The 18,227-nt window shown below is 40.4% G+C and overlaps 1 protein-coding gene across 1 annotated transcript in view; it reads right to left on the reverse strand.

Annotated features, from left to right (window-relative positions):
- LOC126983753 (receptor-type tyrosine-protein phosphatase F-like) overlaps positions 1 to 18,227 on the reverse strand; it is a 124,480-nt gene that overhangs the window by 61,644 nt on the left and 44,609 nt on the right. The window contains exons 7-10 of the mRNA XM_050836835.1: positions 16,174 to 16,250; positions 7,354 to 7,488; positions 5,893 to 5,976; positions 3,830 to 3,883 (exon numbers count right to left, since the gene is read on the reverse strand). Of these exons, the coding sequence (XP_050692792.1) occupies positions 3,830 to 3,883; positions 5,893 to 5,976; positions 7,354 to 7,488; positions 16,174 to 16,250 (350 nt within the window). The remainder of the gene's footprint in view (positions 1 to 3,829; positions 3,884 to 5,892; positions 5,977 to 7,353; positions 7,489 to 16,173; positions 16,251 to 18,227) is intronic.

Below are 18,227 nucleotides of genomic sequence, written 5' to 3' on the forward strand. Positions count from 1 at the left end.
TAGAGGGAAGAGACGAGATTTAGAGATGAACTAGCAAGACTGGACTAAAGTTTGACTAAATGAATACACCTGTTAAGTGAAGGGCAACACAAGGGAAAAAGTGACCATTAAATATTACAAATATAAATTGACGAAGAATGTGAAAATATTGCATTAGAGAACCATAAGAAGAAAAAAAATACAATAAAGCTAAGTATAATGACGTGAAAACATTTTTTTGTAGGTAGAAATTAGTCAGAAATTAAAGAAAAAAAGTGACAAAGGTTGAACAAAATTATGAGTATGAACTACCTTAAATCTTATAATGAAGGTGTAGTAAAGTGGGTACCCTACTATGTAATAAAGAAAAGAGGAAAAAAAGAGTGGTTTAATACAATATGTCTGGAAGCAAAGAAAAAGAAAGGTGAAACATGGAGAATCTAAATAGGAGAATGAATGCCATAAATAGGGAAAGCTATAGACAAGCTAGAAATTATTACACCAAAGTGAGGAGGGAAGAGGATAGGAAGTATGAAAATAACATACTAGAAAAATGTAAGGACACAAAACCTTTTAATAAACTCTTAAAAAAAAAATAAGGGAAAAGAATCTGTGAATATGATCAGAGTGGGTGACAAAGTCTTTGAGTATGCGAAGGAAATCTGTGAAATATTGAATGAAAACCTTCAGAAAGTATTTACCCAAGAGAGAGATGAAGAAGGAAAAAGTGCAGTGAACAGTTAATAGAACCAATTCATGACATTATAAGTTGCTAGATTAATATTGAGAAAGTCCCAGTGCAGTAGAAGAGGACACATGTGGTCCCACTATATAAGAGCAGAAATAAGCAACAGCCACTGAACGATAGACTGCTTCCACTAACAAGCGTCATGTGCAAGCTGTGTGAGAAGGTAACTGAAAGATAGTGGTTGGACCTTCTGGATAGAGAGAAGAGGTATAATAGATTAAAGTCATTTTGGAGTCAGGTATGGTTAATCTTGTATCACAAATCTAACATGTTTTTTATTCAAGAGCAATAGATATAGTGCAGAAGAGAGACGGATGGGCGGACTGCATAATTTTGGGCCTAAAAAAGGCATTCGATAACGTTTCACGTAAAGATTGCTGTGGAAACTAGAACATAGAGTAGGATTAGGGAAAAAAGGACAGAATGGATGAAAAATTACCTGACAAACTGAGAAATGCGAACTATGTTTCAAAATGAAATATCAGAATAGAGACCAATCATAAGTGGAGTGCCACAGGGATCAGTGTTAGAGCCAACAATGTTTCTAGTATATATGAATGATATGCCAGAAAATAAAGTTAAATAAGTATGTATGAAGATGACGCCAAACTCCTTAGAAAATAAGAGATGATGATGATTGTACTAAACTACTGGAAGTTTTAAATGACATACATTAATGAAGCAATGAATGGGAAATGGAGTTTAACAAAAAAAGAAATGTCATACAATGAAAATGGGAAAACATATAAATAGACCAAGTATAAGTGTAAGATGAGAAGGACAATCATCAACGGACGGAAGGAAGAAAAAGATTTTGGAATTATAATGCAAAATACGCTGACACCTGAGAAGGACATAAATACAATATTCAGAGAAACATATCTTTTGCTGCAAAATATTAGTAGTATTTCACTATTAAGATAGGGACATGGTGAATATGATAATAACAACATTGATTAGACCAGGGTTAGAGTATGCAGTGGTTGTTTGGTCACCACACAGGAAAAAAAGACATAAGTAAACTTTAAACTATTCAGAGGACTGCAACTAAGATGGTACCAGAACTATCAAACCTGTCATACGAGACTAGATTGGAAGAACTGGGCCTACCAACACTGGAAGAAAGAAGAGCAAGAGGAGACCTGATTGCGTTGTACGGGAATACAGTGGAACGGACGTGCTGGATAGAAATGATCTGATCAAGACAGAAGTGGGGGGTGGGGGTGGGGGGGGCAACTATGAGGACACAGCAAGAAATTCAGGAAGGGGACTTGTTTGAAAGACACAAAGTACAGTTTTCCATACAGGAGTGTGGATACATGTGATGGCCTAAACAAAGACATTGTTGGAGCGGGCAGTCTTTATATAAAGAAGGAAAATTAGGACAAATGTAGACTGGGAGACAGGATTGTCCGAGCTTGAGCTGAGGTCCTGTATACTACAAATAGGTATATACAAATAGGTAAACACACACACACACACACATTAGGGATGTGCGGTATAAAAAAAAAATAAAAAAACGGTATAGCCGATACTGGTTTCCTGAAATAATATCGGTACGCTTCTTACCGGTATAAGTCATGACACCGGTAATATCGGTATTTCCTCAAACTACCGGTAATACCGGTAACGGTATTTACTTTTGAAATGGGAAATTTTTCCTTTGGCTTTACTCATACATTATGTAACACTAAAATCACACAAGATAGGTTTAGGTGACTTCTAACTTAATATTTTTTGCATGAATAATTTTTTTTCACATAATAAAGATAAAAAAAAAAAAAATTCAAATCTCCTTAAACATTTATTTTGGGGTATGTTTGTAATAATAATAAAAATAATAATAATAATAATAATAATAATAATAATAATAATAATAATAATAATAATAACAACACTAATAACAACAACAACAACAGTAATAAATAATAATAATAATAATAATAATAATAATAATAATAATAATAATAGTAATGATATATGGTTTAATTAGAAAACTGCATCATAGTGCTAATACTCATAAAAATAAAAGTAATAAATAAATAAAAAATAAAGTAATGGCAATAAATAAGCTATGTATGGACACAAAGTTTCCACTCATGGACCGGGGCAGGAAGTAGCCTAATGTATGACGTTATGCACCAAGCTGACTCATTATCGTCCTGAAGTAAACAGACTGTAAAGCATATATACGTAGACTGTGAACTAGGTGAATATATTACTCGATTTCATGTTAACATCTTCACTTTGAGGCGTATGTCGCATTCACGAAAACGAGTCATTTTCACTTTGCTCTGAATCTGAAAGCATTTCGTATCTGACGGGCACGTGAACAGCAGCTCATTTCACTGACCCACGAGTCGATTTTCGTTCACATGAGATAATGTTACATATTATGGAACATTCTCTCTCTCTCTCTCTCTCTCTCTCTCTCTCTCTTGAACAGGCTACTCATATCTCGTGCGGTAAACGTTCAAGTAAACTTAAAGACAGATGAAAAGATGAAGAATGAAGACAAAGATAAAAAAAATAAAAAAAAATACATACGTCCCACACTATTCGTTGGCTGGCCATTCGGGGGTTCGACTATGATTATATTTAGATTTATGGGTTATGTTAATCATGTCATATTCACTGATGCCGTTTCAACATTAAACGCGCGCGGGAGGTGTGCTAAGTACGTGGCCTGCGCTTCGACCATAAGTAGCCAGTAGTGAAGTCACAACTCAGTGCCTTTGTACTTACGTATTTGAATAATTGTTATATCCATGGGGTTGGTGCATTCAGTGCTGTACAAAAGAAAGAAAATACCGAAAAAAATACCGACGAAGAAGCATCGGTATAGCGGTATACCGATGTGATAAAAAAAATACCGTTACCTGTATACCGAAGTGCTGCAGATGCCGGTAATACCGAAACTAAAGTACCGGTATTCCGGTATACCGGATATCGGCGCACATCCCTAACACACACGCACACACACACACACACACACACTTCTCTCTTTCTCTGTCAGGACATAATATGCCACATTCACACCAAATTTACCCGCTTCCTGGCAAGCCAGATGCATCTTGCTGACTGGCCTCCAGCATGACCTACCTGTCTTTGGGTGCTCCCGTCGGACAGGATGAAAATCCGAATCACAAAGTCCATCTGAGGAGATGCAGAGAACAGTGGTGACGGGAGTAAGAGGACACAATGGTAATGATAAAATTTACGATAGCAATAGTAACATGGAAATAATGAAAATGATGATGATGATAATAATAACAATACTACTACTACTACTACTGCTAATAATAATTATAGTAATAATAATAATAATAATAATAATAATAATAATAGTAACAATAATAATAATGTTAATAATGATAATAAAAAATATGAAAAGTTTTAAAATAACTGGAATAATAGTAATAATAATAATAATAATAATAATAATAATAATAATAATAGTAATAATAATAATAACGATAATTTTAATAATAATAATATTAATAATAATAATAATAATAATAATAATAATAATAATAATAATAATAATAATAATAATAACAATAATAATTATAATTATACATAATTATAATTTTAATAATAATGATGATAATAATAATAATAATAATAATAATAATAATAATAATAATAATAATAATAATAATTATTATTATTATTATTATTATTATTATTATTATTATTATTATTATATTAATTGTATAATATTGGCAATAATAACGATAATAGTAGTAACAATAATAATAGAACAAAGAATTACAAGAAAAGCAAGTGAGACTGGGTGTGCATTTCTAGTGGCATCGCACGTGGAGCAGTTCTGGATCCATTACTTTTCATCATCCACATCAGTGACCTTAACTGCGGTACAGCAAGTGTCATGAGCCAGTTTGCGGACGTTACAAGAATAGGAAGAATTATCAGATCAAACCATGCCACTGTGGCACTCCAAGAGGAACTAAATGGCCTGTGTGAGTGTGCCAAGAAATGGGTGATGCAGTTCAGCACAGACAAATACAACCCCATCAATGCAGGACAAATAACCCTTAAGTAATTACACATTAAATAACAGTTCTTGACTACTCCAGCTGTGAAGGGGGTTTGGATGTGCATGTGAATCATGACCTTTGACCCAGAAATCACTGCGTTATTGCCAGAATATGCATAAAGTCCTTTTTTCTAGGAGCTTTTGCTGTCAGAGCACAAGGGTTATCCTTAGATTGTCTGATGCTGTTTACGCCTCACCTACATAGTGCTGTACATTTTTGGTGACCCAATCATATAAATGATATAATTCTCTCGAATCAGCACAGAGAAGAGTGACCGAGATGATCTAAGGATCTAGAAACTTAGTGTACAGAGCAAGACAAAAAATTTAACTAATATTATTAGGAAAGAGAAACTGATAGGTGATTTGTTTGAGGTTTTTAAATGAGTTGACAGGCAATCTAGATAAAGCACTTACTTTCAAAACTATAAAAAACAGGCAACAAAGAGTCAATTAAAAACTGAAAGAACAGCCTCAAAGGGTCTGCGTGCGGGTGCAACATCCTGGAGGACCCAGCCTTGCTTTTCGCCTGCCACTACAAGCCGACAATTATCAGTCATAGTGAGTGGCCTGTATAAGACTATCCACTTGCTATCATGAAGACCACCCATCATGTGCCAAGCAAGATGCTGGCATTATGAACACTTGTCTGTGCCATAACAGGCTGGGGCTGACCACCAGGCCCCACCAAGAAAGCCTACCGGTGCCTAAGGTTAAAATAACAAGAAAAAAATATGATACATTCTGGATTAGTAAGGAAATGGACAAATACAATAGGAAGTATTAATTTCAGATTGGATATATTTTTTTTTTAAAGGGAGATAATTTGGTGATAAAGACCTTCTCAGGGGCTGTCATATACAAACACCACCATCACCACCCCATGATATCACCACCACTACCAATGCCACCCACATCACCACCACCATCACCGACAGCACCCTCTGATACCCCCACCACCATCACCAAGATCACCCTCTGATATCACCATCATCATCAACACCAACCTCTGATTTCACCATTATCATCACCACCAGACTCCACACCACCATCACCAACACCACCCTCTGATATCACCACTACCCATATCACCACCACGACCCACCGTGGATGTGACACTGCCCGGGGTGACGGTGAGGCCCTCAGCTAGTAGTGTTTGACGCTCAGGCCAGTATTGTGTCACCTTCACCTGTGATGGGGAGGGAACGAGTAAATGAAAACAGTGTTAGCAGGTTTGTCACACACACACACACACACACACACACACACACACACACACACACACACACACACACACACACACACACATGTATGTTTGCTAAGAAAAAAAATAGAGATGAGGATGACTAATAAACTGCAGGAAGATTTAAATGAGATTCTTGAAAGGAATAAAGAATGGGAAACGGAGTTCAATAAAAAGAATTGCCATGCAAAGAAAATGGGAAAAAGTAAAAACAGACCAAGTGGATTGTACAAGATGGGAGAGACAATCATCACCTCAGTGAAAGAAGAAAAATACTGAAGCAATGTAATACAAGATACACAAACATCTGAGAAGCAAATAAACAAGATATTCGGAGAAACATATCGTCTACTGCAAAGTATCAGAGTTGCATTTCACTCTTTGAATGGGGGCATGATGGAAATAATAACAACATCAATGATACCAAAGTTAGAGTGTGCAGCAATTGGCTGGTCACCATACAAGAAAAAGTTCATAAGGGAACTTGAAAGGATTCAAAAGATTGCGACTAAGATGGTATCAGAACTATCACGTCTGTCATACGAGACTAGATTAGATGAACTGGGCCTACCCACACTGGAAGAAAGAAGAGAAAGAGGAGACATGATGGCGATGTACAGGAATACAAGTGGAATATAAGTGTTGGATGTAAATGATTTAATCGAAATTGAAGTGAGGAGGGAACTAAGAGGACACAATAAGAAACTGAGGACGGGGACTTGTTTGAAAGACTTAATTAAGTTCAGTTTTCCATACTAGAATGTGGACACGTTGTTGAAGTGGGCAGTGTTCATAAAGTAAAGGAAAAGCTGGACAAATATAGATTGGGAGACAGGACTGTCCGAGCTTGAGCTCAGGTCCTGTATACTACAAATAGATGTATACATATATGTAAATACATACACACACACACAGACACACACACACACACACACACACACACACGTACACACAGTACCCAAAGATCGGTACTATGAGCTCTGTGCTCTACCGTAGGGGAACGGCTGGCTGTCTCGAGAGAGACCCGCAGCAGATCAAAAGGTGAATTACACACACACACACACACACACACACACACACACACACACACACACTACCCAAAGATCGGTACTATGAGCTCTGTGCTCTACCGTAGGGGAACGGCTGGCTGTCTGGAGAGAGACCCGCAGCAGACCAAAAGGTGAATTACACACGCATTTATCCCCATACACATACACATTCCTGTGAAGGATCAAAAGAAAGCCGGACACATGTAGAGGTGTAGACAGGACACTCCGATCATAGCTGAACATTTCTACTGGGTACAAAGGTAAATACACCCACCTTGCCACGCTCTGTTAAGTTAGCCACCATCACTATAGCAGGGCACTGAGTGTGCCACACCATTCGCCAGAATGCCCCAACCGTTTCCTCCTTTGGACCCTGAGTGGCGATGAAGGCATCTCGGCGGCCTGGGCCCTGGGAGGGGAGAGTTAGTCTGCTTGATGTGTTGTGTTCAAAGTGTTGTGGAAAGGTGGTGCAGTAAGGAAGGAGGTTTTGGACAGCATTACTTTCTCCCAAAGGGAAAGAGAAAAGCTGTCAGCTAAAAAAGTATCAACACCTATGAGTTTATTGAACAGAATTGAGTGAACTCAATAGGCGAGGTGTTGTGTTGATCACGTGGGCACCAGTGGCTAAAGTCTAGCCACTGGTGCCCACCTAACCAACACAACACCACATCTACAGATTTTGCTCAAATTATGTTCAATCAACCCATGGGTTGATTTGCCAACTGTAAATTGTAAATGAGCCAACAAGATACAGCTGTGACTTAAAAAAAAAACATAGAACAATGATCCCGTATTGGGGATTGAACCCGTTCCTTATAAGTAGAAGTCGCTGAATGAGACATATTCAGAGTTGCCAGCCCACGGGTTTTAGGTCGCAGGGCCCACGAAGCTTGAACTATTCTTTCAATTATCGTAAATTACCTGTCTTTCTCTGGGGCTTGTAATAAATACAGTTCAATACAATATATGAAACTGTTGTTCTCCTCTTTAAAAAAAATATTTCCTACATGAAAGCCCAGCGAAATCAAGCATAACTTAACTTTTTTTTTTAAATTATGTTTGTATTACAATATTTGCTGAGTACCTGGTTTTAGTGTACCAGACTCCCCTTTGACGGAATTCATCAAAAACATTAGTACAGAGTTCGGGATGAATAACTTTGTAGGGATCCGAAACTTATCGGATTGGACTTGTAATACGGCCCCTAAACCGACCTTTGTAGGAACCTGAAACTTCTCGGTTTGACTTGTAATACGGTCCTAAAGGCGCGTCCACACCAGGAATCTTTGTATGTCAGCAATGTATCCCAGACGTTTCCCAAGTTTTTCGGGAAGCAGTTGAGTAACAACTTGGATACATTCAGGAAAGAATTGAGAAACATTGAGAGAGAATAAATGTGTGTAATTCACCACGGACTTTTTTTTTTTTTTTTTTACGTCTTGGCCTATTGCGCCGGTAGGCTCCTTCCCGGTGGATCCTGATGGTCGGTCCAAGGCTTCTTCCCGGTGGGGCCTGAGGGTCAGCTCAGCCCGTTCTGGCGCAGGCGAGTGTTTATAGTGGCGCCATCTTGCACTGCCTCATGCTGCCCTCCCGGAGCTCATCTTTAATCCTAGAATGTAGAGTCCGGGGTGATAGATGGTCTTCTGGACAGCATGTGGTTAGTTTTAAGCCACTCGGCGGCGGCTGAAAAATCCCAACTTGGTGGCACCGGTCGGGGATTGAACTCGCCTCCTCCTGAACGCGGGGCCGTCTCGCTATCTGTTCAGCCACCGCCTCCCCAAACTGATCAAGTGTTGGACTCGTAAGCGCCAGCAGGTACCCTCCCGACATAAGCAAGTGCACTTTAGCGTGTATCTGTGTGTGTGTGTGTGGGTGGGTGTGGGTGTGTGGGTGTGATTTTCAAGTCTTGATAGTAAAATATAAACTATTTTTATATTCCAGTCAAATTTCATTTATATATTTATGGTTGAGAGAGAGAGAGAGAGAGAGAGAGAGAGAGAGAGAGAGAGAGAGAGAGAGAGAGAGAGAGAGAGAGAGAAGGGAGGGGGACACCCTGACCGCTGGGAGTGACCTCCCTCAGGGGTGCGGGGATAAAGACATCCCTCACCTCACTCACGGGGAAAAGGGATTGGGATTATAATTATCATTCATTCACATACTTCAATATCTAGCTAATTGTATGTGTGTATGCGTGTGTGTGTGTGTGTGACTATATATATATATATATATATATATATATATATATATATATATATATATATATATATATATATATATATATATATCTATATATATATATATATATATATATATATATATACACACACACACTTATATATAAACATATACACCCACAGACACCCACCCACACCCACATCCGCATATACGAGCGCGCGAGCGCACAAAAGTTTATCATGTTTTCCATCCTGGATGGAAAACATGAGAAACTTCCTAACTGTTTCTCAGGACCGCCCACACCAGGAGAGTTTGTATGGAAACTCAGCTTTGACATTTCGAAGGCGTTAATAAGGCTCGTAAAAGGATCTCCGCCTGTTGGATTATAGCTGCAGGCTGATGGAAGCTGGTATCTATTCGTTGTATTTTGGGAGCCACGGTTCATAATAGTTCTTCAAAATCAGTGGTTGACTTTCCAAGAAAATTATTAATTAATTAAACCCTGCTCCATTAACTCTCGGCTCCGCCAAAAGTAAGTCATTCTGTAATGCTCAACTTTCTATAAACGACCGCACCCATACGCGTTTTCTTGTTTTCTTGCTCTCCAGTGAGTGCAATAATAAATAAAACACAAGAGGCCATTGTAGCAATCTCCGCACACACCGACATCCTGAAAACAACCCTGACGTGTGGAGAGGAAACATTATTTCCCGAGGATATTCAAATGTGTGCCAGTGGTTTACCGAAACACATGGGAAACGTCTGGGATTCATTGTTGTCATACAAAGATTCCTGGTGTGGACGCACCTTATGTATGTATGTATATATATATATATATATATATATATATATATATATATATATATATATATATATATATATATATATATATATATATATATATATATATATATATATATAGATATAATTCCATCAAAGGAGAAACTGATACACTCAAACCAAGTACTCAGTAATTATTGTATTACAAAAGTGTTTTAACCTGTCTGCTGCGATTGACACGGATTTAGCCTTTACTGGTAGCCTGGAAACATATATTCCCAGGTCTTTCTCTGCCTCTGTGGTGGATAGTGGAGTGTTTCCCATGTGGTATTGGTATGATGGATATCCTCTCCCAAGATGCAGGACTTTATATTTCTCTTCACTGAATTGTAACAGCCACTTTTTGTCCCATTCCTGTGGCTTGGTGATGTCTGACTGTAGGAAATCCGCAGTCAAGAGGTTAAGAAAAAGTTCAATTATACTCGATTTCGTGGGACTTTCATGGAGGAAAGATTTTTAAAGAGGAGAACCTTTCATCGGTCATTTATTTTCTCTTTGTCAATAAATAATGCAAGGGAATGATCAACTACATTTTTATTAACAATAGTATCAATTATTGCACTGAAGTGTAATTGTTAAAATCCTCTAAAAAGACAGGTAATTTTCGATAATTGAAAAAAAATAATTCAAGCTTCGTGGGCTCTGCGACCTAAAACACACGGGCTAGCAATTCTGAAAATACCTCACTGAACTGAACCCTACTGTTGGTGCTATTCTCACCCATTATGGATGTTACTGGTGTTAATGTGTCATACAATCATACATATGATACATATTATGTCATTAGTTGTACAATCACACTATGTATTGCCTGGGGGTTGGGATGGTAGGTTCCTCCCTTCTCCTTTGTTGTATACCTGCAACAATAAACTATCAATCAGTCATTCATATGCATAGCCGTCTTCTTTGCTGTAAAAATAAAAGATAAAATAAAAATTAAGGAATAAATAATCTGGGTAACTCAAGTGTGAGTGATGAACGAGGTGTGTGGGTAAGACGAAAGGTTTTCTTTGAGGCGGCAAGGGAGACTACTGTGCTTTTCCTCTACTCTCTTCCACACCACCGTCCCCACCACCACGCCCTCCCCCCCCTTTCCATCAGGGCGAGGCATAAACCACCACTAAATACGCTGGATGGTAATTTAAAACACGAAGCAGCAAGATGTGGCTGGAGTAGGTAGGAAGACACCTACCGAACGGGCGCAAGCCACTCCCGGTGAGGTATATATGGGAGGTGAGAAGGGAGCTGAAGCCCTCCAAAGACCCTTCCCATGTCCTCACTAACCGTTTCACTATTGTCTCACCAACACCGGAGAGTAGTTCAGCATGCTCTCTAAAGACAGATCCTCTCTCTCATCTCTCTCACACCACACTGCATTCACACAACATATACAGTACACCTTTTCCCAAAATTAAAATTTCAAAATGGCGCACATACACCAAGCCTCGGAGTCCCCGACTGGGGGGGGGACCACAAATTCCCCCAGGGAGGACTCCCCTTCTGGCTGCCGACCCGAGAGGTGTCTTGATAACTCCTCGAACCTCTTTCTTCTCAATTTCTGCAACATTCGCGGTCTTCGCTCTAATTTTCATTCTGTGGAACATCATCTCTCCTCCTCTAAACCTCACCTTCTCTTCCTTACCGAAACACAGGTTTCTGAGGCTACTGACAGCAATCTCTACTCTGTTCCCTCCTACTATCTCTATCCTAAATTTCAATCCAAAGCTGGATGTTGCGCCTACGTGCGCAACGACATCACTTGCTCTCGTGCCCACGACCTTGACTCTTCTGAATTTTCCACCATCTGGTTAAGACTTCATTGTTATTCTATTACTAAATACATCTGTGCTGTTTATCTCTCACCTAACTCTACCAACTCTGTAAAATTCTTTGACTATTTGAATTCTAAAGTGGAGCACATCTTGACCCACTCTCCCTTCGCTGAAATCTCCATCCTAGGAGATTTCAATGTTCACCACCAGCTTTGGCTTTCATCCTCTTTCACTGACCATCCTGGTGAACAAGCCTACAACTTTGCTATCCTCAACGACCTAGAGCAGTTCTAGACCTCTTCCTTACCTCAAACCCTTCTGCTTATTCTGTCAAACTGTTCTCTCCGTTGGGCTCCTCCAATCACAATCTTATTTCTGCATCCTGTCCTATCGCTCCTGTACACCCTCTGGACCCACCGAAGAGGCGATGCTTCTGGCATTTTGCTTCAGCTCGGTGGGACGACCTGAGGATGTACTTTTCCGATTTCCCGTGGAATGATTATTGCTTCCAGGATAGAGACCCCTCTGTGTGTGCTCAGCGCATCACAGAGGTGATTGTCTCTGGAATGGAGGCATACATTCCTCGTTCTTTCTCTACTCCTCACGCTAAAACGCCTTGGTTTAATCATGCTTGTTCTCGTGCTGTCAATGATAGAGAGGTAGCTCACAAAAGGTACCAGAGCCTTCAAACTAATGCTAATTATGAACTTTACATTTCTGCCCGAAATCGTGCCAAATCTATTCTCCGACTAACCAAAATTTCTTTCATTAATAGAAAATGTCAAAACCTTGCTTTCTCTAACTCTTCCCGTGACTTCTGGCATCTAGCCAAATACATCTCCTCCAACTTCACTTCTTCATCTTTCCTCCACTCTCAGTCCTGACGGCAACACTGCCGTCTCATCTATCTCTAAGGCTGAACTCTTCTCTCAAACTTTTTCTAAAAACTCCACTCTGGACGATTCTGGGCATATTCCTCCTACTCATCCCCCCTCTGACTCCTTTATGCCTGTTATAAAGATTCTTCAAAATGATGTTTTCTATGCCCTCTCTGGCCTCAATCCTCAGAAGGCTTATGGACCTGATGGAGTGCCTCCTATTGTCCTTAAAAACTGTGCCTCCGTGCTGTCACCCTGCCTGGTCAAACTCTTTCGCCTCTGCCTGTCAACATCTACCTTTCCTTCTTGCTGGAAGTATGCCTTCGTACAGCCTGTACCTAAGAAGGGTGACCGCTCCAATCCCTCAAACTACCGTCCTATTGCTTTACTTTCTTGTCTATCTAAAGCTTTTGAATCAATCCTTAACCGGAAGATTCAAAAGCACCTTTCCACTTCTGACCTTCTATCTGATCGCCAGTATGGGTTCCGCAAGGGGCGTTCTACTGGTGATCTCCTAGCCGTTTCGGTGAAACTTTTGCTATTGCGCTGGACATATCAAAAGCTTTTGATAGGGTCTGGCACAAATCTTTGCTTTCTAAACTACCCTCCTACGGTTTCTATCCTTCTCTTTGTACCTTTATCTCCAGTTTCCTTTCTGACCGTTCTATTTCTGCCGTAGTAGACGGTTACTGTTCTTCCCCTAAATCTATTAACAGTGGTGTCCCACAGGGTTCTGTCCTATCTCCCACTCTTTTTCTGTTGTTCATTGATGATCTTCTTTCCAAAACGAACTGTCCTATCCATTCCTACGCCGATGATTCCACTCTGCATTATTCAACTTCTTTTAATAGAAGACCCACCCTTCAGGAACTTAACGACTCAAGGCTGGAGGCTGCAGAACGCTTAGCCTCAGACCTTACTATTATTTCCGATTGGGGCAAGAAGAACCTGGTGTCCTTCAACGCCTATAAAACAAAGTTTCTCCACCTATACACTCGACAAAATCTTCCAAAAAACTATACCATATTATTTGACAACACCCAGCTATCACCTTCCTCAACACTAAACATCCTCGGTCTATCCTTAACTCAAAATCTTAACTGGAAACTTCATATCTCATCTCTTACTAAATCAGCTTCCTCGAGGCTGGGCGTTCTGTACCGTCTCCGCCAGTTCTTCTCCCCTGCACAGTTGCTGTCCATATACAGGGGCCTTGTCCGCCCTCTTATGGTGTATGCATCTCATGTGTGGGGGGGCTCCACTCACACAGCTCTTCTGGACAGAGTGGAGGATAAGGCTCTTCGTCTCATCAGTTCTCCTCCTCATACTGATAGTCTTCTACCTCTTAAATTCCGCCGCAATGTTGCCTCTCTTCTATCTTCCATCGATATTTCCACGCTGACTGCTCTTCTGAACTTGCTAACTGCATGCCTCCCCTCCCGCGGCCCTGCTGCACTCGACTTTCTACTCATGCTCATCCCTATACTGTCCAAACCCCTTATGCAAGAGTTAACCAGCATCTTCACTCTTTCATCCCTCACGCTGGTAAACTTTGGAACAATCTTCCTTCATCTGTATTTCCTCCTGCCTACGACTTGAACTCTTTCAAGAGGAGGGTATCAGGACACCTCTCCTCCCGAAATTAACTTCTGATTTTGGACACTCCTTTAACCTCTGTTCGGGAGCAGTGAGTAGCGGGCCTTTTTTTCTTTTTTTTCTTTGCGCCCTTGAGCTGTCTCCTTAGCTGTAAAAAAAAAAAAAAATACACAGTAAAAGCGGCGTCACACAGGGCAAATTTCTCCCAACATGTTGCTCGCTTTCGTTGGTGATTATCGCCAACCAACAATGTTGTGTATCACACTGTACTGACCCTGAACTGTTGAGTTGACGCCGCGCTTCAACAACAACAAACACCACGCCAGCATCTCTCCAGCCACTTTACCATGAACCGGAAGGATAATGAGGTTTTAGAAGATTGTGCTGCTGCATTGCACATAATGAAGCATGTGCTACGACTGCAGAACGCCAGGCAGTGTTCTCCACCTCAACAGTTTGTTTACCTCGCGCCAGGCACAGACTCCGTCCAGCATACCATCGCAGTCAGTTGAGTGTTATAAATAGCATTACACAGTGGGCAAATAAATCACAAACACATACTTGCACATGTACGTCGTTTTTTGGAGTTTTGCAGTTGACAATTTGAGTAAATATGTACGATAATTGATTTTTAATTTACATTTACAGCTTATAGCACGAATGTCATTTGACCCCAATTTCTCCCAACCAACCAACCAACCAACCGTTGTCCATCCTTCTCGATCCGCCAAATCTTGTTGGTGGTTGTTCATTTTGCCCAACCGCCAACAAAAACGAGCAACATGTGTGACGCCGCATTAAGACATACGTACGGCGAGGACTGAGGGGGGAGATAGGGGAGAGCAGTGTGAGAGAAGGGTGAACATCACACATTCGGTCAAGGTGGCGGCTGACCTGAACCGTGTGCTTAGATTTTTTCACCAGATTCGAAACATCCTAAACTCATATTCTCAAACATTATAGGACTCACACACTCACATTTGGTAAGGCTATGTAGATGTTGTGTTCGTATTTCCAGGGGAAGTTTTAAGACCCTAGTAAGAGTTTGACGAGGTTTCTGCACTGGCCATGAATATGAAAAGATACTCGTGAGAACCTGACTTATCTCTTTTGTGGCCTTTGGAATTGATTGGTGAGAGAGCTGAAAGCAACTGAGAATACAGACCATTGTGCCTGTCCACTTAATGGTTCCCTGGCTGAGTAAGTAAGGAGGCTGCATACTGCCTGTCGGTTGGCATGATTTGCTATTTCCGTTGCCCAATACAATTGCTTGGGTCCTGAAAATATTTATATTTTTTTACTTAAGCCATCTGTTTCACAAGACAGGCATATTTTATTGAGAGAGAGAGAGAGAGAGAGAGAGAGAGAGAGAGAGAGAGAGAGAGAGAGAGAGAGAGAGAGAGAGAGAGAGAGTTACCTTATGGATATTGATTGTATGGACAGGAGCAAGTCACTACTGTGTTGGCCTGGTTAACAGCTTTGATATATTAACTCATAGGATGTCTGCAGATTCATGCCGCATGCCCGGAAAGTCTGCCAAACGATTTGTTGATTGAGATACAAAGCCTGTATCGGCGTGGTTTAAGACGCGGTTCATGAATGCATAAAACCCCTTTAAATCTCTGAGGTTGGCATTGTCTGGTGTGTGTTTTGGCCCTTGTTTACCCTTGTCCTCTTCACCAACGTCGTGTGTGTTTTCAGTAGTGTATTTTATCACTGGTGCCCCCTCTCCTCTTCACCAACGTCATGTGTGCCATCATTAGGGTATTTTGTCACTGCCAGCAGTGCAGGATTTATCAGTGTTGTCTCTGTTATAATCAGTGGTGTGCGTACCTCTATGAAGTTGGCGTTGATATAGTCACTGTGAGGAATGTTGTCATACAGGGGTAGTACCACTCGCGTCTCGTCATCTGGGTGTGTGGGAGAGATGAAAAGTTTAAAACATCTGGTGGTGTAAGTTCTTTTACAAATACATCTTGATGATAACAATGATATTTGAATATCCTGCTGCTGCCAACTGTAACGTTTATGCAATAATTAGTAATTATGTTTATATGAAAATGAAAAGCAAATTACTGCTGATTATTTGTAGACTTTTGTGTGTCAAGTTACAGCTTAATATAGCAGTGTTGAAAAAAAAAATCCCAGGTATAACATGGAGGGATATGAATCAAACTATTAGTTAGGATATAGACAATGATTGTAGATATTCTTATGACAATAAAGAACTAAAGGTGGTCTTGGGTAGGTCCTATCATGAACGGAGCTGATAACAGCTAGACATTCTAATTAACACGTGGCAGCCTAAAAAATGTAGAAGTCAGGGCGAGTTTGAAGCTTCCCGGGTGTGAGGAAGGGTGACAGAAAACATGAAATTATAATTTTTGTCACACCAAGACTTGAGTACACTAATATAAGACAGAAAACTTGTAGAGATAAAAGTTGGAACATATGCCATGGAACAGGACTGTGTACATTATCATCAGATACAGTTTGAGAATCCCTTATCCAAAATTCCTGACTCTGAAATTGTTGCGGATTTCGGATTGTTTCGGATGTCGGAATATTTTTATTTGAATCTAAATAAGATGAAAACTGAAATAGGAGATTATTTACGAGAGGGTAGCCTACTAATTTCGAGATGCTGACTGCTTATTTTTATCGGCGTCGCAGACGCCGATCAACAGATTGTCCATCTTGTTGCTGTTGTTGTTGTTGTTGTTATTGCTGTTGTTGTTGTTCTCTTCAAGTTGTTTTCCTGGCTTACCCATGCATTGCAGACATGACATTGTATGATAACATTTGTTAGCCCTGATGAACCCTACAACATGACATAAACAGTCAGTTTTTTTTTCTTTTTTTACGTCTTGGCCTGTGTCGCCGGTAGGCCTTCATAGTAGGGCCTAATGGTCGGCCCCAGCCCGTTGTGGCGCAGGCACGTGTTTATACTGGCACCATATTTACTTTTCAGCATTTTCCATTTTAGACCCCTAGTTAACATAACGTAAGGAGTCTGCAGGAGGCCGGTTGGCCTATACAAGGCAGCTCCTGTACACTCAACCCCACCTTACCTCACCATCCATGGCTTTATCTAACCTCTTCTTGAATGTATCTATGGTATTGACACCCACAACATGGCTCCCAAGCCTGTTCCATTCGTCCACCACTCTGTTGGTGAACCAATTCTTGCCTATGTCTTTGTTGAATCTGAATTTGTCTAACTTAAAACCACTCCCACGCGTCCTACCTGGCTCTTTTACTCTCAAAATCTTGTTGAAATCCCCTTTATTAAAGCCCTTCATCCATTTATAGACTTCGATCAAGTCTCCTCGCAACCTTCGCCTTTCTAGAGAGTGTAGATTTAAATGCTTCAGCCTGTCTTCATAAGGCAAGTTTCTCACCCCCTGAATCATCTTTGTCATCCTCCTCTTTACAGATTCTAAACATCTTTATATCAATTCTATAGTAGGGGGACCAGAACTGAACTGCATAATCGAGATGAGGTCTAACTAGTGCTAAGTAAAGTTTGAGGATGACTTCAGCGCTCTATTGCTTGCGCTCCTTGAGATGAAACCCAGTACTCTGTTGGCCCGATTTTTAGCCTGAATGCATTGAGCCCTAGGACGGAGGTCAGTGCTCACTAGGACTTCTAGTCTCTCTCACGCCCAGACCTGCTTAGAGGAGTGTCATTTAAGGAGTAATTGTGTGAGGGGTTATTCCTACCTACACTCAAAATGCTACACTTCCCGACATTGAATTCCATCTGCCACTTCCCCGCCCAATCATATAGTCTGTCAAGCTCGTCCTGGAGAACGCTAGCGTCCCTGTCTGATTGGATTACTCTACCGATCTTGGTATCATCTGCGAACTTACTGACATCACTACTA

The sequence above is a fragment of the Eriocheir sinensis genome, chromosome 5, assembly GCF_024679095.1.
Source record: "Eriocheir sinensis breed Jianghai 21 chromosome 5, ASM2467909v1, whole genome shotgun sequence".
NCBI classification, from domain to species: domain Eukaryota; kingdom Metazoa; phylum Arthropoda; class Malacostraca; order Decapoda; family Varunidae; genus Eriocheir; species Eriocheir sinensis.